This window comes from Apteryx rowi, unplaced genomic scaffold (assembly GCF_003343035.1).
Source record: "Apteryx rowi isolate R43461 unplaced genomic scaffold, aptRow1 scaffold_414, whole genome shotgun sequence".
NCBI classification, from domain to species: Eukaryota; Metazoa; Chordata; class Aves; order Apterygiformes; family Apterygidae; genus Apteryx; species Apteryx rowi.
This window is the reverse complement of record NW_020450647.1, coordinates 319,008-339,400: the sequence shown is the minus strand read 5'-3', so window position 1 is coordinate 339,400 and position 20,393 is coordinate 319,008. Positions and strand designations below refer to the sequence as shown.

The 20,393-nt window shown below is 41.6% G+C and overlaps 1 protein-coding gene across 1 annotated transcript in view; it reads left to right on the top strand.

Annotated features, from left to right (window-relative positions):
• Positions 1-14,134, top strand: part of SLC13A5 (solute carrier family 13 member 5) — a 15,316-nt gene extending 1,182 nt beyond the window's left edge. The window contains exons 2-12 of the mRNA XM_026075924.1: positions 2,025-2,153; positions 3,109-3,245; positions 4,575-4,789; positions 6,809-6,980; positions 8,197-8,319; positions 8,865-9,077; positions 9,856-9,977; positions 10,243-10,361; positions 11,624-11,785; positions 13,083-13,220; positions 14,000-14,134. Of these exons, the coding sequence (XP_025931709.1) occupies positions 2,055-2,153; positions 3,109-3,245; positions 4,575-4,789; positions 6,809-6,980; positions 8,197-8,319; positions 8,865-9,077; positions 9,856-9,977; positions 10,243-10,361; positions 11,624-11,785; positions 13,083-13,220; positions 14,000-14,134 (1,635 nt within the window). The 5' untranslated portion in view covers positions 2,025-2,054. The remainder of the gene's footprint in view (positions 1-2,024; positions 2,154-3,108; positions 3,246-4,574; positions 4,790-6,808; positions 6,981-8,196; positions 8,320-8,864; positions 9,078-9,855; positions 9,978-10,242; positions 10,362-11,623; positions 11,786-13,082; positions 13,221-13,999) is intronic.
• The last annotated feature ends 6,259 nt before the right edge of the window (positions 14,135-20,393 follow it).

Here is a 20,393-nt window from a genome sequence, read left to right as displayed (position 1 = left end):
GGGCGTCCCGGCGATGGGACCGGGCAGGGTGCGGCGGAGGGCGCGCTGCCGGGGCCGCCCGCGGTGCCCCCGCTCCCGGCGGAGCCGAGCAGCCCGGCGACGACTGGTCCGTGACACCTCGCCACCTTCCCGGCAAAGAACGAAACCTCACTTTGCAGTATTTTAGTCCAATAGAGCTTTAGAGGCTATTCTAATAATAATAATGCTAAAACCAAACTTTCTTCTGAATGACCTGTGGTGGTTCAGTGCGTTTTAAACTAGAGAAAAGCCTCATGCACGTGTGCAAACAGCGTTGCCACCCCTTCTGGTTTCCCTGGTGGAATAGTATCACCCTGCCTTTCAGCTGAACACAGGTGCTTCACAGAAAGACTGATTTCTGACTGTTAGGCACTGCCATGATCAATACTAGGAAAGCTGATTCCCAGAAGAATAAGTATCTCTTTGGTTTTCTAGCATTTGTAGGAATATTGTGTCACCACTCTAATCTGGGAAATTACAGTATTTCACAATGGGAGTGTAACATTTCCATCAGCAACTGCTTTTTCAGCTCCCAGGGAGAGGGCAAATCACTGTTTCCTGTGGACTGTCCAGAGATGCCAAAGAAACATTCTGTGACTGTTCCTATAAATCACAGTTATACTTTTTTTTTTTTTTAATCCTAGAACTTTGGTTGTTTGAATTGGCTATGGTTGTCATAGTTAATTTATAAGCATGGTTGTATTTTTGAACTTTATGTAAATTATTTACTCTCCACTTTACAAAACTAGTGTTTCTTTTGTGTTGTGTTTTATTCAAGAGTAATATTCTCTTTCAGGCACTTAGTGTTGTTGTTTTCATGTCTTTTGTAGTGGCAACAGATGAACCATCATCAGTTCTAGCATTTAATTACTGTTGTACAGCTTAAAATTGTATCACAAGCTCATCTCACATTTATTACGGGAAGAAATATATATAAATTCTGTTAGATATCTTCTAGTCTATGAAGAATTATTCATTTCAAAACATGTCCTATAATTAATTTTCTCTAAACCTGAAAAGAAATCATATTACTTACCATGTTTTCTGTTTCCTTAAAAAGCTTCTCAACAAAATGAAGGAAGACAACACTCCTCTTCATAAATATCACCTTACAGCAATTTAAATGTCACTATACCACTATTTATTGTTGCAATAAAGTCCCATTTGTTGCATTAGAATAAGATCCTATAAACACATACTCTAAATATGAGCAAATTGTGAACTAAAGAACACTTAGACTTAAGCTTTAAAACTCTGTTTACTGTCAGCTAATGAATGCTTGCTTCTCCTAACAATTTTGAAAGTATAAGCCAAGGAAGGCTAGGTAACAGAAATGGCTGATCAACTTGTGTAAACAGATATGTTACAACATTTCTAATCTAGGGAATCCCCTTATTCAATAAGCACAGTATGATTTGGGAAAATAATTAATACTGGAATGTGCTTAGCCGTAAAAAAAAGATAAGAGAGTTCCCTAAGAACTTCTAAATTGTTCAGAAATGCAGCATGTTTCTGTGCTCAGGTGTCTGACTGGATACACCTCAAGGACATGTGAATTTCAGACAGTCTAATCATCCACACTGGGAAATTTAGCCATCCATTTTAAAATAAATACTCAAAATAGAAATGCCAAAATCCATAAAGACTATTAAAAGTTCTTGGCTCCTAGACGTGGAATCTCCTGCTTACACCAGCTGCCAAGGGGCAGCTGAGCACTGAACAGCGTACTTACCTGGCTGCGGAAGGTGTGTTTCCTTCGCACCGTGCGTTCCACATGGGTGCATTAGAACAAYCACTGAGGCCAAAAAGATCTATTTCTGCAGGTGATTTCAGAACAAGGCTTAAAATGTAACAGTTTAAATCCTCATGTCCCTACTGCCTATTTCTGCATACCTTGTTAAGCTGCAGACAATGGAAAGTTTGGTCCCTTTATAAGAGATAGGAGTGTGTTTCTCATATTTAAGAACAAATATCTATGCTTAAATGTGTCTTCCATTGTATTGCAGGAGGCCAAATGTGCATATGTCATCATCATCATGGCTGTGTACTGGTGCACTGAAGTTATCCCACTGGCTGTTACTTCCCTCATGCCTGTTGTATTTTTCCCTCTGCTTGGAGTTCAGGACTCTAAAACAGTAAGGATGAATTCAGATCCAGTACAGGGTATCCATTGCTCTGATCCTCCAATCAATATGCAGCAAATAAGTTTAATAGTGAAGTCTTCCACTTCTGTGGTGCTGTTCTTGAAAATATTAAGCAGTATTCAGCATTCATGTATACGAACATGCTGAACTAAATACACCTTTTGCCAGAAAGTAAGGGGTATGGGGCTCGGGGTGATAGAGGGGAAAGTCCATCTGTAAGTGTGGATCCTGCTGTAGAGCATCCCTCTAATGCCAGCAGCTTGTGGAGTTACTCTTGATTCAGTAGGCAAGGTCTGATGCTGAAGCTTGTGTGTTCATACCCATCTTATGAGACAGCCATTACTTCCAAGTGCAGATGTATCCTATGGGAGATTTCAAAATGCATCGGGCAAACTTCCTCTGAAAGGGTAGACAGCATGTTGCCAGCAAGCACAGTGTCCCCTCCAAAGCTCGTTCTGCTAAAGGATGCCTGGCTGTTTGTGCCAGTGGGAGGGTAGTGCTTTAGCCCAAGGGAGTGAAACTGTATTTAGGTACTGTAGCCCATGCTTACTACTGGCCAAGAAGTTAGTAAGGAAGTGTGTGAATTCTAAAGGTGCTGAGAAATCTGTTTTAGAGGTTAGCATCCCTGGTACCTACACAATACTTTGAGCCCCTAACAATCTTTTAGAAAACTGCTGTCATTTTGTACTTTATTAACTCCTAGTGATCCAAAAAAGAAYGTTCATGCTGTAGTAACAGTCTCTGTACTAGCCAGTTCAACACCTAAACAAATAATCAAGAGTTTGGGAAACTGGAAGTAGCTCTGAGGCTGCAACTGCTCCTGCTGCCGATGCTGGAGTGGGGCCTGGTGTGGTGAATGGCTTTGGGAGGGTGGAAGGCAATGTGTACTGATAAAGCCAGCAAGAGGCTACATTGAGGCCCCTGACCTACCTTCTCTGTGTTTCAGGTTTGCTTGCAGTACCTAAAGGAAACAAACATGCTTTTCATTGGGGGGCTAATCGTCGCAATTTCTGTTGAACAGTGGAATCTCCACAAAAGGATTGCGCTGAAGGTCCTGCTGATTCTTGGGGTGAAACCTGCACTGTAAGAGCATTACATGACCTCTTTCCAGCCTGTGCCAACTCAGCTGAGGCCCAGGGAGGGTGTGCAATGGTTGGCACAGAAAGGAAGCTCCAATAACTTTTTTGTTGCCCTTACGCAGAGTTACCAGGGATGAAGTCTGTTTGCAAGAACAGTTTATCATCCTGTAGCCAAGAACAACATCACAGGATAACACCTGTGACTAAAGCATGGCCAGCTCTCTTCTGAGCTGAAAGGAACATTTCCACAGATTCAGTATGAGCTGGTTCAAGCTCCAAGTTTCTCAGTTGTCTGCTAAATGTCTTGAATGGATTTAAAATATTTTTATATTAATTTCAGCCTCTAACTCTATAGTCTCTTACATTTTCCACTGAGKTCATGGTTTGATCCCTGGATGAGAGTGTTCAGATGGAATTCAATTTTCCAAACACAGGCATTCACTTCTGATTCAAATAGCTAGTCTGTGCAGTCATCAAAAAGGGACAGGCATTTTCAGAGATAAAACTCATCTCACCTGAAACCTGATATCTAAATAGGGCAGATGATTCATGCTCAAAAAATGCCCATCAACTGCAAAGCAGTAAGTAGAATTAAGGTACCTGTGTTGTTTGTGTCTGAAGTCAGCTGAGATAAATCCTACCCTTGCTCTCTGTTTTAGTCAGAATCTCTGTAAAACTCTATGTTAACTGTGTTATTGTTACCCAGCTGACCTATTACTGTATGTGCTGGCTTTCACTGTTTAGGTGAATGCCCTCAGTCACAGCCCCAAGCCATCAGTGATGCAAGGTCCTCCTCACCATCTCTGTGAATGGAGGTCCAGTCAGCACCTAGGGAAGCGGCATGCTTATTTAGGGATGATTAAGTGGTGCCAGTTCTGTGGCTAGAGTTAAGTCTAGCAAAGGTGGTGGTGCTGAAGAGCATCCAGTATCCATTATTTTGCATCTACAGCCAAAAGTCAAATTTGCAAGATCCAAAAGTGTTGTTTTCTATCTTAATGGTAATAATCAGGGAAATAACATTGTTTTACGGTTTGCTCTTACAGAACTACCATTTTATTTCATTTTAATCTGGCTAAAATCTAGGTGCTTGCCATTGGGGACAAAATGATGGCAGGATTAATCATATGCAGACCAAGGAGTCAAATGCCTTTCTGAGATTCCTTCAGTGAAGGTGGCAGAGCTGTCCTAGGGGGGAATCTGGTCCTGCTTTGCATTGCTGGCGGCTACGCGCATTCCTGTCTGGGCTCTGCTTTCTAGGTCAGAATGACCATAAAGCCTAGCGATGTCTGGTTTTTTTAACTCCTTTCTCCTCTGCCTGTTTCTCTCTTTTCAGCCTCATGCTGGGATTCATGGGAGTTACTGCCTTCCTGTCCATGTGGATAAGTAACACAGCCACCACTGCTATGATGGTTCCCATTGTCCAGGCTGTCTTGGATCAAATGGACAACACAGAGCAGGATCTGACAATGATGGAAGAAGCAAGCGGGCAAACTAATGCAGTGATTGAGCTGGAGGAAAAGGATGCATCAGATCCCACTTCAGTGCAGGGTAAGGGACCACTAAGGAGCGGGTTGATACCACTGAACGTGCTACACTCAAAGCTCACTGGTCTCAGAGAAGTTCTCTGGACCTTTCCCAAGGAGAGAGAACGGTAACTTGAATGAAAGCCCTGAAATGCATCACATTTAGCTTTTCCAAAATGACTTCCAGTTTTGGTGGCTGCCATTTTCTTGTGCTTAGTTCTAGATCCAACACAGATTGTTATGTTCTTTCCTCCAAGCTGAGCTCATCCCCCCACAGTTTCCCTGGAATTAACTGCCTGCTCAGGGATGTGAAAAGCATATCCTGTGAGAAATATCTTCCAAAGCCCCCCATCACCCCGCTTTCTGAATCTTGTGATTATTGGTGGGGACTGAGCTCCTAAGTCATGTAAGAATGCTTGAAAAACTTTGTGCAATCTCAACCTATTTTGTTCCTGGTGTAATAAATATACCCTTATTGACCAGATCATATGTGGAGATGGGGGAAAGAAGGAGGAATACTTTAAAAGCTGTGTGAAAGAGAGGATCTGGTGTCATTTGACCAAAAGCTTTCTCTTCTCATGGCAGATAAACTGGTCTTTGGAAAACTTTAAAATATGATCTTACCCTGATGCTTGACTCCTTTCGTCTATGCTCTGACTCTGCAATGTTTCACTTGACTTGAACCACACACACATTCATTCCCTGTGATCTCACTGGTTTGCTGTGTTGGTACAGAGGGCTGTGTTGTATCATTGATGAACAGAGCTATGGTGCCTTCCTCTTTCAGAGGAGGAAGGATTGTCCTGGGGATTTTCAAGGAGATGTGATTTCACTGAACTAGCAAGTTGATCAGTCATGATTTCCTGTGTGACTTGTGCAAGAATGAGTGCAAATGCTGGTATTGCATACCATGTTCCATAATTCAAGCCTTTTGCCTGGGACGTACCCTTCCCCTCTTGTGGCTCACATGCCCATTGAAGAGAGGTGTGAGAGAATGATGCTTGTGTGGCCAGACACTGCCCTGTTATGAGGCTGCCACAACTGCCGTATTCATTTGGTCCTTGAAGCATAGTTTAGATATGACCTTGATCTTCTCTGAATTCGTCTCTTACCTCACTTGTGAAAGGAGAATGCACTATGATTGTGGGAAGCTCAGGCACCATGCTTATGTGAGATGTGCAAGACCACAAAGCTGCCACTTGGTCACAGAATGCTCTGTAAGGTTGCTAATTTCTAGCTTCTGAACAGTTGTATTGAAAATAAGTTTTTATATTTGCAAATGCTCTTTTTAATATTGATTCTTGACTCCCCAAAACAGACTTCTGCTCTCAGACCAGTAATAATAATTTTGCTGCATTTCTGTCCACTTAGAAGGAACTGCTTGGCTTTGCTGACTAGTTTTTCCCTAACCTATAGTAAAGGTAACCGGTGTGTGTGAAAAATATTCCTTAGCATTGTTGAGTTGGTTGTAATTGCCATAAATGCATTGTCCTGCTCAGTTACTCCAGTCAGACTTCAGGATTAGTTTGTTAACCTCAGAGAACAATGGACACAGCAGCAAAATTTCATACTTGATGTAAACCGACATAACATATTGACTTTAACAGTTATGTCAGACAAGAATTTGGTCTTGTTGTTGTTTTTTTTTCTGTTTGTTTGTTTGTTTTTTTCTGCCATATCCACAGTTGTTAAAGCTAGCTGGATTCTTACTCTGGTATTGAAAGAGTTCCAGTGACTGCAATACCTGGACAGTGTTAAGCTTCTCTGTGAAATAGGAAATTGCTGCTAGGGAGCTGTGGCACACTATCCTTGAGTCATGTAGACCAAGACTATCAGTCTTGTGCTAGCACTGTAACGTTTAGACAACCTCTCTTTTCAGCTCCTCATGAACATGAGTCTAAAGTATTTAGGGACATTATTTGGTTTTTTTTCTGAATTAAAATAAATGGCATAGACAAACCAGAAGCACTGAGCCTGTAGACGCTGTCTTGAACTCTCTGCCTCCCTCGCTTTACCTGAGGCAAGTTATGTTCTTTGTGTCTAGTCATAAGCAATGGACAAGTCCCTGATGACCCCACATCTTCTGAGCAAAAGGAAATGAGGAAACGTATACGCAAGGGAATGACACTTTGTATATGCTATGCTGCCAGCATTGGAGGAACTGCAACACTCACTGGAACAGGGCCAAACCTTGTGTTGAAAGGCCAAATGAATCAGTAAGTGATTCTTGCTTTTCCTTCCACTTACACTATCTCACTGTTTCTCAGACCAATAGACTAAATTCTTAGTTGACAGCTTCAGTTGAAAACTCTAAGCGATAACCAGTTGATGAACTGAGAGTGAGGAATGTGTATGAAGCGGTGGGCCTCTCTTTTCTGCTGCAGCCTTTCTTAGGCAGCTAGGTGCTGATATTATAGGTCTCCTGAGGAGCTTGGAAATACTTGCTTGTAATCTGCAGAGAGCTGATTGATCATGAGATATTGGTTCTTCTGCCTCCTCCTTCCCAACTAAAATGCAGCACGTCAGCAGAGGAACCTCAGTGAGGAGCATGAGAAGAATGTATGATTAACTCTTCTCATAAGTGCACCACAGAGAGCTAAAAATAGCATGGAAACTCCTGTAACGTTATTCCTCCATGCTATGGCTGTGGAAACTGCATGGATCTTGTAAAGGAAAGGAGGTATGCACAAAATACTCTCTTGCTAAGCTGAGCTTGGGAATTGAATTAAATGCAATCATTTCTGCAGTGGAAATTCTACAGACTCTACACCAGTCCCTCGGCATTCCTTCCTTCTTTTGGAGGACTCAAGCCTCAGCAGCCACATTATCCATTGGTTTTAACACCCAGCTGGCCAAAGTGGAACTTTTAAGACCCAGCTGGAAATCTGCTATTGATATTTTTCTTCCAGATGTAATTGGTGGATGTAGGGAGGAATTAAAAGCTGCTGCTGCTAAAACTCTGGCTTCATTCTTTTAAGCCAAGTAGAAGCCTTATCTTCTGTTGAAGTTAGTGGAAGTGCAGTTATTAATTTCAGGAAGAGAAAATTCTTGCTTTCCTATTAGTGTTACAAACAGGGAGGAGGAAAGCAACATGCTGTCAGAGAATAAATGAGCAGGAGTGTTGGAAGTGAGAGGTACCTAGAAGGTGTAGGAGATCTTTCAGCAGTGTTTGCCTTACTGAGACCTAAAATATCAATAATGAACTGCTATATGCATTAGAGTAAAATGCAGTGAAAATTAACTGAGGATGATTTAAGACCTGCTCTGAAATCCAGGGCAGTCTTCCTATTGACTTCAGTAGGCTATGAATGTTGCCTATGATTATTTGTAATGATTGTCCTGGATTACCTAATTCTCACTAGCACATATTAAAGAGAGGGTAGATTCCTAAATGTTTTGACAGTAGAGAAAGTATTGTTCTGTTCTTTTCAGGTTGTACCCCAACAATAATGATGTTGTGAATTTTGCTTCCTGGTTTGGGTTTGCATTCCCAAACATGCTTCTGATGTTGACACTAGCTTGGCTTTGGCTACAGTGCTCTTTCATGGGCCTCAAGTAAGTATGAACTACATGATATTGGGTAGATCAGCTCACTGAGAACAAGCTTCTGGATAAAACAAACCCAGTGAGAAGTTATTCATGTTATTCATTTTGCAGCAGACAGCAATTCCATTTCACAGCAACTTTTGAGGTTTGGAAACCTGTTTTCATTCAGGGGGCTGTTGCGCTAAGACAAACCTTTAGGTGTTCTTAATATTCAGACAAAATCACCTTTTTCAACTCTGCCTGAGATTTTTGATCTGAAGAAAGGGCTGAGGAGAACTTGCACATCTGTTTTGCAGCCATTGATTCAAAACTGAGTTTTTCATCCCAGATTGCTCCAAATTGGACAGAGACTTACATACATTCATAGATCCCATCCTTCTGTGAGAACTGCCATGTCCCCATGAAATACTGTGACACTGTTGTCATTCCTCTATTCCTGACCTCTGCTCTGGTCTGTGTCTGCCCCCAGGAGGGACAGCTTCAGAGTGGCAAGCCTGTTAAATCCCTCTAGTATGTAAATACTTACAGTATTTTCTTCTTCCTTTTTCTTAAAGCTTAAAAAAAAGCTGGGGCTGCGGGACAGAGAAAACTGCTAAAGAAAAAGCTGCATACAGCATGCTGAAGGCAGAACTGAAGAAATTAGGCCCTATCTCTTATGCTGAATTCAATATCATCGTGATATTTGTTTTGCTGGTTCTGTTGTGGTTTAGCAGACACCCAGGCTTTGTAACAGGCTGGGCCCCAAAACTCTTCCCAAGAGGAGATAAGTAAGTTTGTTTGTTTTTTCATCTTGTACCATCTTAGCAATGAACATGTTCCCTCTTTCTTACACTCCCCTTTGACTTATGGGGCCATTCATCCCAACCTTTTCTGAATTTGTATGTTTGCTGGGCATGTTCCTACCTCTCATGTGTGAGATCAGCAAATGATCTTTGCCAGTTTGTATTATAATGAAGGCTGGAGACTGAGACATGGAGCAAGCTGAACCTCCAAAAGGAAGAGAAAATTCGGCAATGCTAGTCTCAGTCACACTGATGTACTCATTAATATCTGATTTGTATGAGCTCCAATCAGTTGCGGTGTCACTGAGCATTTGGTAATACCATCTCTAAACAATAGTATATAGAGAACCTACTGGAAAATTGGTTCAGTGATTTGAATGGCTTCTTTACGTAATGTCTGTGCCATGTTAAAAACATAACAGGTGTGATGGGAAAATCATTTAGGCTGTTTCTTTCCACATTGTTGTTTGGGTTACCACCTTTGAATCTTTGGCTTCCCCACAGAGAAGGAACCATGCTCCCAGGAGGCATCATGACCTCCGTCTTTGGTTATTAATGTGTATTATAGCTGGTTTCATTTATTACTGTCTTGTGTTGTGGCAGGTCTGAGAGGCCTCAGTCGTGAACTAATGACCCATTGTGCTAAGTGTTGTACGAACCCCAAGCAGGATGACATAGAACAGTGCTTGCAATGCTGGAAGGCAGCCATCTTCTAGGAGAAAGGTGTCCTATTTTCTAACCTACTTTCTTTTTTCTTCTTTAGATTTGTCAGTGATGCCACCGTTGCTGTTTTTATTGCCCTGCTACTGTTTATCCTTCCTGCCAGTAAACCCAAATTCATTAAATGGAATCGAAGCAGTTCTGACCCTGAGGAGACTGAAGAAGGTATTTGAAAGAGAAATTGTGAAACAGTTGCCAGGCTCCAGCTAATGGTATTGGCAGGAACATGTGCTGGAATTGCATGCCTCTTTCCTCACTTCTTGGTCAGGGCTGGCACATGGTCCCCATTCATTACCACTACCCTGAGATGTGTGGGTCTCCCAGTAACATGCCTCTGCCTGCGGGGCCCTTCCTCTAGTGTCTTGTAGAGCAGGAGCCAAAGTCTTTTCACTCTCCCAACAAATGTTCTGCTTTTCGCTTCTCGCTTCAGATTTGACAAAGCCATTTTTATCAGCCCCGCTGCTAGAGTGGAATGTGGTTCAGAGGAAGATGCCCTGGAGTATTGTGCTGCTGCTGGGAGGAGGCTTCGCTTTGGCTGATGCAAGCACAGTATGTTCTGACATATATGGGTCTCTGACTCAAAGACAGGCTTCCCTCATTGTTATCTTGTCCCATATTACTGGGCATGCACCCAAATTCAGGCCCAGTAAAGATCTAAAACTGGAAGGAGAGGTGAATACCTGTGCCTCCTTCTCACAGGAATTTGTATTCTTTGACTAAGTTTCTTCAATATATCTGAGCTCTTGTAGTCTGCCAAGTAGTTTGGGATCTTCACTAGCTGAACAGACCAGAAGAGCAACCTTTCTTATTTGTGTTATTCCCTGGTCCCAGTCCTGTCTAGAAAAATAGAAGTATAGATAACACATATGAAAGTTTCAGAACATTTGAGGTTTGTTTAACGGGCATAAATCTTCAGATTTAAAAAAAAACATTACTGAAGTGGTCAGGAAGAAATACCTGGTGTGTAGATATTTTCCATAATTGTTTACAGTGGGGTTTCTTGGATCTTTTGTCAGTGGCTGCTGTCGGGCAAGGTACTGCATTATGTAAGCCCATGGTTTGATCCAATGTTCATAAATTCACAGAAAAGGCAGCTGAGTTCCTGAAACAGGCAAGAATCTTGAGGCCAACCGTGTTGTTTCCTTCATCACTACTAAGATGGGTCTAAATCAAAGCTTTAGATTTCAACAGTGCTGGACTTTGGGGAAATTCCTATTCAGGTCTAAATTTTGTCTAGTAAGTTTTTTAAATCATAGGATAAATTAAAGCTCTGCAGTGCAACATTCATCAGTGTTTGGATCTGGAGGCCGCGGCCTGTGGTCCTGTCCATTTGGTCTCAATAGCAGAAGGCTTTGTAAGCTGTTTGAGTCAATCCCTGTTAATGCTCAAAAAATAGAGCACTCATACAAAGTCAGGATCTTTGGAAACCTTAGAAACGTATGCCAGGAATCTTGTGAGTGGTTCATTAAGTATTTGCAGTAGCCTCGGCAATAATGTCATGTTTCTGTTTAGCAAAAAACATAACTTTGTAATCAAAGCTTGAGGAAGTATTTGAGTTTCAGGAAAATCAGGAAAGTGGGACCGAGTATCATGTCTGGTTGGCAAGGAATTTCCTTTAGTGTTTGGGAAAGATCATTTTACTTTCATGAATGTTGTTTCTTCAGTTTGTGCATGATCTAGCTGTGCCTTTTGTGTCTGGTTTCAGGCGTCCTTTAGGATTATTTGCCAGGAATGTTATGCATAGTGAGAGTTCCCTGTTCCTAAGCCAGGGGTTCTAAGTCTCACTGAAACACACCTTTTGTTCTTGTCAGGACTCTGGGCTCTCAGCTTGGCTGGGTCAGCAGATGACTCCGCTAGGATCTGTCCCACCATGGGCCATTGCTGTAATAATTTCACTTGCTATAGCTGTCTTCACCGAGTGCACCAGTAATGTTGCCACAGCCACTCTCTTCCTACCTGTCTTTTCGTCCCTGGTAAGATTAAAATTACTTCCATCCTGTTATCCTATCAACTGGAAGACCAGATATAAACTGACAGTCTCTAGTGGCAAAGCAATATCAGCTTTACTGTCTTGTATGCTGCTCTGATGTAACTCTGAAAGCAAGCAATGAAACAGTCCATCTGACAGCATAGCTTAATGAATAGTGTCTTTAGCTGGTGGTGTTAGACAGAGTCAGATTTATATCCCTGGCATCACTGTGATATTTATGGCATCATAAGCAGACAGATAGTGGGAATGCCAGCTTTCTCCAAACTGCCCTGTCTGTATGCCTGAACTCTGAGAAACCAACTTTTAAGGGGAAGAAACTAATTAAAGATGCCTGTCCCATTTCACCCTCACCAAAAAGGAGGTCAGTTCAAGGCCACTGCAATGCTCATTTGTAAGGTGTACCCCTTGGTGCTGGAGAAAGTGAAGTGAGATTCACTTCTTTAATGCAGGTCACCAAACATTAGTTACTTCTGGTCCTTTTCTATTTGAACCACCAACTCAGAATTTAAAAAAAAACAAACAAAAAAACCCACAGGACTTTCTATTCATTCCTTTGGACAGTTCTTTCATCTTCATGTTTTTATGCTAGCATATAGAAAGTGATAGGCCCAATTATTAAAAATGTGTCATTTTCTCAGAATAAGCCAGAACAATTTTAAACTTTAAGGAGGAAAACCTGGTAAGTTTTTGCTCTAAAAGCAGATGTAATTTCTGCCTTTTCTGAGCAGAACTGACATTGAAGCACAGGCAGGAAAAATAGGTAATTTTGTTCTTTAATTTGGAAAATACAGCCAGTTTATTCTGGACCATTTCATCCAAGTAAAATTATCCCAGTCAAGGGTGCTGAGCTATCAGTAACTTAAATTGGCACTTAAGTTCTGAATCCCACTAAGTTTGTGTAAAGTCTAAGGGTGTTACTCCACATGCCTAGTAATTATAATCACATCCCTCTGTTAACCTGGCAAACCCTCCGAAAAAGTGGTCTGAGGTCAAACAAAAGATTACTAGATGAATTTGACCAGAACTCTGAATTATACCATGCAGCAAAACAAACAACAGGAAAGGATCAAGCAGTGTTTCTGAGTATTGTGGGATAGTGAACAAGAGCAAATTTATCTTTAACCACATGCRGATTCCACTATAAAATGCTCAAAACAGACTCTGGTGATGTAATGCCAGGGAAGGAACTGAGCCTGTGTGTCTCGAAGTTCTGGAGTATGTTCTCTTTGCTTTCCTTTTGAAATGCCTCCAGTGTGATGATTCTCTCCCTTTCACTGCAGGCCACGTCTGTCAAGATCAATCCTTTGTACGTTATGCTGCCTGGTACTCTCAGCGCCTCCTTTGCCTTCATGTTACCTGTTGCAACGCCTCCAAATGCGATAGTGTTCTCCTATGGCCACATCCGTGTTTTGGATATGGTAAGATGACAATTGCCTCATCTTTTATCTGAAACTCTCCATTGCACTTGTCCTGAAATATGATGTAAGCTTAATTTTTTAGCTTCTTTTTCTTTACTTATCTTAGTACTTCCAAAGTACTAGGGGGCTCTTATGGGCAGCARCCAACACCAGATGTCCCTCTCTTATAAGCCATTAATATCTGAATCAAGATTTGCATCCCTAAAGCAACAGTACCTTGCTCACAGGCTTTGGCAGACATACAACCCAGTTTGAAATTCAAGACTGACAAATTGTCAGTCTCATAAACACAGAGGGGTTAAACTGCAGTCAATGACTTCCAGTGTTTTCTGGGGAACTGGTGAGTGTAACTGAAGGCTTGACTGTGATCCCACTGGAGCTAAAAGCAGAAGGTACCAGTCAGTTGCCTTAGGTTCTGGTCCTCTGATTGCTTGCCAGACCACACAGTGCCAGCTTCTGTGCCCACACATCACCGGTTTTCTAACTGGAGACTTGCAGGGGGCAGAAGCTGGTCTTTAACTAATAAAAGCAACTTGTTGTACATTCCTTAAAGTTCCTGGACTAATTATACAGCAAAGTGTTCAAAGGCTTTGCACAGTGCGTTCCCTGGTATTTCCACCTAAGCAAGAACATAGGGCAGTAGGTACAATGGCTATTTCTGTGCATTAATTTGACCACATTTCTTTCTTATGTATGTACAAGTAGGCCTAGCAAATCTTCTGTTATTCGCTATTCTGATGTTTGATTATTGTTGGTGGTTTGGATTTTCTTCCTCACAGGTTAAATCTGGAATAGTGATGAACATCATTGGAGTCTTCTGTGTCACACTGGCCATCAACACATGGGGAAGACCTATGTTTGACCTGGACACATTCCCAACCTGGGCAAACCACACACTAAGCAGTGAGCAGTGAAGAATGCACGTGTTAAACAAGGAAAGGACTCTTTATACTACTCCCCATTGCCCCAAGCCCTATATAGAGTCTTGTCACCACTTCAGATCCAGGGTTAGGTGTCTGCTGCCTTCTGGGAGTCACACATCAGATATGGCATGACCAAACTCAAACTTATTGCAGCCATGCTGGAGCCAAAAGTGCTGTTTAATTATATCACCCCAGGGATCTGTGTCTGGATCACAGGTATGATCAAGTGATCCAGTGTACCTCCAATCAAGGTGGAGATTTAGAATTTATATAGCTCTAAATAAAGAGAAGGCAGGCTGTTGTATCAAACGGGTTGAACTATTGTATGACTAGTATGTACTTGTAAATCATTAACATAGAACACTGCATTCATTCAAGGGCTGACAATTCATTAATTCTTACATCCACAAGTCAGCAGCTGCACAGAGAAATCTATGCTGTCACTTGTCTAGTGTAAGAAAGGGTTCAGTTGTGTTATGTTTTAGTCTGCCCTCAGCTATATGGTGGAATCCTTCCAAGTCAACATCCAGCCACGTTTTCCATTGGCCTGTTTTCACTCCCAAATCTCACTGCATTTAGACACCCTTGTTGAGGGCTGAGGTAACTAAATTCCATGTTGGTCATGATTCTCCTGCTGTCTTGGGCAATGGAGAGGTAAGGCTGGCTTTGATTTTCTTGCACCGTGGCACTGGCAAGTCCATGAGCCGTTCTGCCTCTTGGCCCCAGGTACATGTGTTTTCACATGCCAACCAGTGCTTTGTTAGTGCCAGCTTGGAAGTGACAGGTGACCCATGGGACTTCTCATCTATTGTGGAAGTTCCTGAATTAGCCCCTGAAGTGCCTTATCAATTAACTCCAGAATTCTGGAGTGGAGACAAGGCCTTAAAAAGGCTCTAACTGAAGTGGAAACAGCCTTGTAAATATTTAGGGACCCAGATCTTAGGTCTTGGGCTAGCTAACAGCAATCAGTGGGAGTTGTCTCGTGTACTTTGGAGATCAGGTCCTGTGAAAAAAGTGTTTTGTAGCATCTGTTTACGACTGGAATAGCAGCTATCATTTCTGAAGCAGCAGAAGTCTGCAGAAAGACTGATGCTGGACTGGGTGCATTTTGCCAGTGATACTTGGATGCTTTTGATTTAGCCCTGGAGGCAAAGTGAGAGGGAGGTAAGGTAATGTGTTACAGCAGAGAGATGTGTGGGCATGACCTGAATTCTGCTCCTAAACTTGCTGTGTAGTTTCCCCTTCTGAAAAATGAGGCAATGGTACCTATCTACTTCACAATGCTGTTGTGGGGATATAAGGGCCAAATTTTGCATCCTTAGTAATCCCCCACCTCAAGATAAAGGGTGCAAGGTCTGGCCTCTAATATGGTAATGTGCACAGGATATTTAATAGTTTCATTATTAACTTGACTGTTCTTTATAGAACTGGAAAAATAACTCACATTTTGCCTTTCAAAGTGAGGAAAGTATTTATCCACAAAATCACCAGGTGCTTTTCTGAGCAGAAAACAACTTCAATAATGATTTGATTTTTGTGCCTGTATCTTTTTTGCTCTTTCAAGATGCTGAGCACCATAAACTCTCCACTTACTGTTGCTTCTGGTGCCTGCAAAAAAAGTATTTTTGTCCAACTAGCTGGGTGCCTGTGGCACAGCCTGGTACCTCTTCCATGGACTGGCAGGGCCAGGGCAAAGCAAGTTAGTGATGGGTCTTTGTGGTGAATAAACACCATTCCTCATGCAGAGTCTATCTAAGGAAGAGGCCAATTCTAGTGCCAAGAAATGGCTTGGTGACAGATAATAGTCACCAGCTGAAGCTTACCACAATATTTGTTTGAAGGAAATGAAACCAGGGACAGCTGGGCAGCTTCTGCGCTTTGGAAAGCACCACTCAATGCCTATTTGCATCTATAGGTATTTAAATGCATTTAAGAGGCCTTTTCTGGCTTCTGTTGTCACTCATGGACTTCACTATATGAGGACATTTCACCACTGCAGGGTAATTCACGGTGTTTGCTCTTCACCACTGCAAGCAACGTGCATGGAACATGCATTGTAGGGATATCATTGAACTTGCCTGTCTCAGTACATGCAGATCAAAGCTGCTCTAAAAACTGTAAAAGCTGCAGCATAGGCACTTCCCTGTCCCATGTGCAGAAGGGAATGTTCTGAAAGTTTCTTGAAGGAGAGAAAGTGCCCTCATCTCAGCTAAGGGATAACTTCCCTCTGTTGCTGTGCAAGTAGAAATCAAATGTTACTTTACTGAATAGACACACAGAGAGATGTATTGATGGGAATGGCAGGGAAGGGGGAATGTGCGTGTGTGGAATAAAGAACTCTGGTTGTATTATAAGTGTCATGCAGTCACCCCTCTGTCCTCCAAATAGCAAATCTTTCTTTCTGAGACACTTTTATGACATCCTGTGATTGACTTGTATTTAATTTAAATGGGTGAGTTGAAGAGTTAGAGTCTGGCAAATAAAAAGTGAGTAGAACTGTCTTCTCTCTGACACGGATTGTTTCCTGTGGGACACAGTGGAGCACTTATTTCTGCATTACCTTTCACTGTAATATGGTGGTTGCTCCACCATAAGATCTGGGAGGGTACACACCACAGGGAATCAGAGCTGAGCAGAGATTTGGACAACTGCTTTAAGTACCTTCAGACCTACATATCCATGATTCATCCTCTTTCCCCAGCTGGCTGATAACTCAAGTTTGCATCTTTGAAAATGCTCATATGGGACCAAATCAGGTGCCATACCCTACAAGCTGTCTCATTCACTTCAGGATAAAAGACTATATAAAAATCCAAGAAACACAATTCATGTTTAAAAATTAATCTTGTACAAAATCTCCACTATAATAAGCACAAACAGGCTTTTCTTCAGCATCAAACATGCGTGTCGTCCTGTTCCAGTGCCCTGCTATTTACAATGGGTGATGCAAGGCCCAAACTGCTTTGTTACTGGAGCTAGGTTACGTTCCTTCACAACATTGCAGGGTAAGAATCATGATAGATACTCATCTTGGACAGCCTTTTTTTTCTTCATCCTCAAAAGGTCTTGGTTTTTAGACACAAAAGTTTTGATGGTGTAAAGGCATTAAAGAATCCATTTTCCCTGGCATCAAAACATGCATCACCGAAGCCAACAGAGAACGTGGGAGGATCTTGAGTGTGGGCTTTGTCAGGATGGTTCCTCAGCTACACTGCACCAACAAGCAGTTCCTGTTTTATCATATGTGGGCAGAGCATGACTCTTAGTGGCTCGTGGCTATGCCAGCTGTCCAGCTGGCCTAACAGTAGGCAGTGCTGCCTCTAAGGAGCTAATTTAATGCTTTCCTATTTTCTGTTCATACTATAGAATATCCTTGACTTTTCCTTGCTTCTCTCAGGATACCAAGTTGCTAATGCGGTTCTTGCAAATGTTGGAAGTGATATGAATATCTCAAACCTGTAAAATCATGATATGGTCTGCTGTTATACAGGGTTTGCTCACGCTAATATTTACAACTGTATGCAGACTTATTCCCACATACTATTGGCTAGGTGTGAATGGTTACAAATGTGTGAATGAGTTTGTGAATGCCCAAACTACAAGAAAATCTAAAAAGTGAGGACAAATGGATTTCTGGTCTCTGTATGGAACGTACAGAGCTATGGAAGGGAGAACAAAAACCTTTCAGCATTTCCCTATGTGATTTAGAAGTCACCAACTTGAAAAAAGCACTCAGCCCCAGGTTTACTGTGGATGAAGAATTAATCTCCTTTTCTTTTAAGTATGAATGTGTTCTTCTTTGGCCTCCTGTAGACATGTGCCTGAGCCCTAAGTTCAAAATAGGGCTGTGTTATACAGGTCCCCTCCTGGGCTGGTGCCATCCACTGAATTCGGAGTTACAGCAGTTAATTCCAGCTGCATTCTGATCCTGGTCGGACTTAGTCTTTGGTTTATTCAGATCTTGTTTTCTAGCTCGGGTCTGTTACCATGTGAAAGAGAAATAACCTTGTAGCCAAAAAACATTTGCTGAAATGTATTGGGATTGGACAGTGGGTGGAATCCAGCCCGGAAAAATAGATCACTGAACAGTCCTTGTTCGAAATCCAGTTGAGATTCCTTAGCTCAAATGCTCCTCACTCCTTTTTGTAATGATGGATTATATACTTTTTTGACATATTTGACTTCTTTTTTCTAAATGTCTCCGCAGTATATGAAATGAAGTGTGTAGTAATGAATCCTGAACACTCAAATCAAATGACAGATTGTTTTCACAATGTTTTCCCAGTTTGGGTGAATATGACTTCCCTACAGTTTGCAGTCCAGTCGTGTCACTGTGAGGTCCCCAGCACTTTCGTGCATTTGATCAAAATCCCAACAACTCGTTCTTGGACATTTGCTGGGCTTGGCATTCTCTGCATGATTTAATGGGAATGGGCTGTTTTTCCTTTCTCTGGAAGAAGTGTGCCAATGGCAGCTCTTCTTCCACACTAGAGCAGACCCCCTGTTTTATGTATCTTTGCTGACCCCTTTGTGTATATTATGTGGTGTAAAGATGACTCCGCCATGTGCTACAGACTGCATCTGCGTTGCCACATCTAGCTGGAACGGTTTCTGTCCTGAGCAGAGCACCTGAACCTCTCTGGGCCCGGTGATAACACACTGTTGTATTTGAAGAATACCACAACTTGTTAGTGCAGTTTGCTACACGATGAATATTAATGACAAAACCAGCAACAATGGATAATAATGTTGTTATCCAAACTCTAAAAACAGTTTCTTAGGAAACCTAGGCTTACAATGTAGCTTTGCTAAATAACCCTCACAGAAAAGAGGAGGAATTTGTCAAAAATTGGTATTTTGGGGAAGGTGCTAGTTTTTCTCCATCATTCTAGATAATGGTTATCTAGAGATGGTTCAAAGACTTTCTGGACTTTGCATTTTACAGCAGTGTGCTGTAGCTAATGAACTACAATGTGAAATGACCCTTTACTGGACTCTGGTGATATAGTTCATGTTTCACAGGAAGGCATGCTTTGTAAGGCTTTCTTTTTGTTTGTGCCCATAACTGTTTCATTTTAATGATAATTCATCCCCTTTATTTTTCAGACTGAGGACTGTTGAAATCCTCACACCTAGGAACTCGTCCATAGGGCTTCTCTGACTCCACCCAGCTGCCAGTCATTGTATTTGGGCTATTAAGGCCAGCAGCTCTTCTAATACCAGCAAATTCTCACTGTGCTAGGCTTTGTTTATAGATATGTACATATATTTATGTGGGAAGAGGTTATTCTGAGTGTTTCATGTGAGTCTGGGTTGCTGTAGGATTACTCAACTGTACTTAGGAACAAGCGTATAAGGAAGCGGGGAAAACGGTGAAAAGATTTGTGAAAAGTACGTGTATTAAAGGAAGGTAGTACGATCCTAAAACAAGGAACCAGAAACTGATATATTAATGCTTTTTTTTGGACTTTAAGTGTACCTTAAGCAAGTTGCTTAACTCCTCTGTCTCTATATTAAATGCTATATTTAATGCTTGTCATCCTGTAAAGCTTTTAGAAATATGTCCTGCTAATTCCTAAGTGAAGAAAGACAAAGATTAAGTGATTTGTCCAACTAATGAATAGACCATGTTGCTAAAGTCTGTGATTTTAATCAAATTTTATGAAATTTGCTGTGATTCTTAAAGTTCCATCTCTGAGACATGTAGGAATCCCAGCTTTTGTCTGAAGTAATATGTAAGCCTGAAGCTGTGACAGCAGGGGAGGAAACCCTTTGAATATGAACTCGAAAGCCTTAAAAACCAAAAGGCAAGTAACAGGAACTCACTGTTTCAGTGTTTAATTACTTGGTTTTAAATGCAGACATGCAATTTTGAGGGTTTGGCTTGTGATTTTTTGCAGTGATTTGCAGCGCTTAGCAATACTGAGGCCATGCTAATAGAACATGGCTTTCCTAGTCCATTACTTCCATTGGTCCATGCTTTTCCCCTTGTTGTTAAGTCCCCGTCCCTTTATTTTATATATATATTTGACCTTTAACATGAGCCTAATACAAAAGTAAAATCTATTTATCCACAGATACTTCTCTTTTTTTTTTTTTTGGTAGTAAATTTTCCTTAAATGCTTAGTTATTTAATCTGTGATTTATCATTCTAGTGCAGTAACTATGAGCTGGATGTACTAAAAATAAAATATCTATCCTGTGATTTTGCATGGCTAGTCAATACCTGTAGCTTTTTATGATGAAGGAG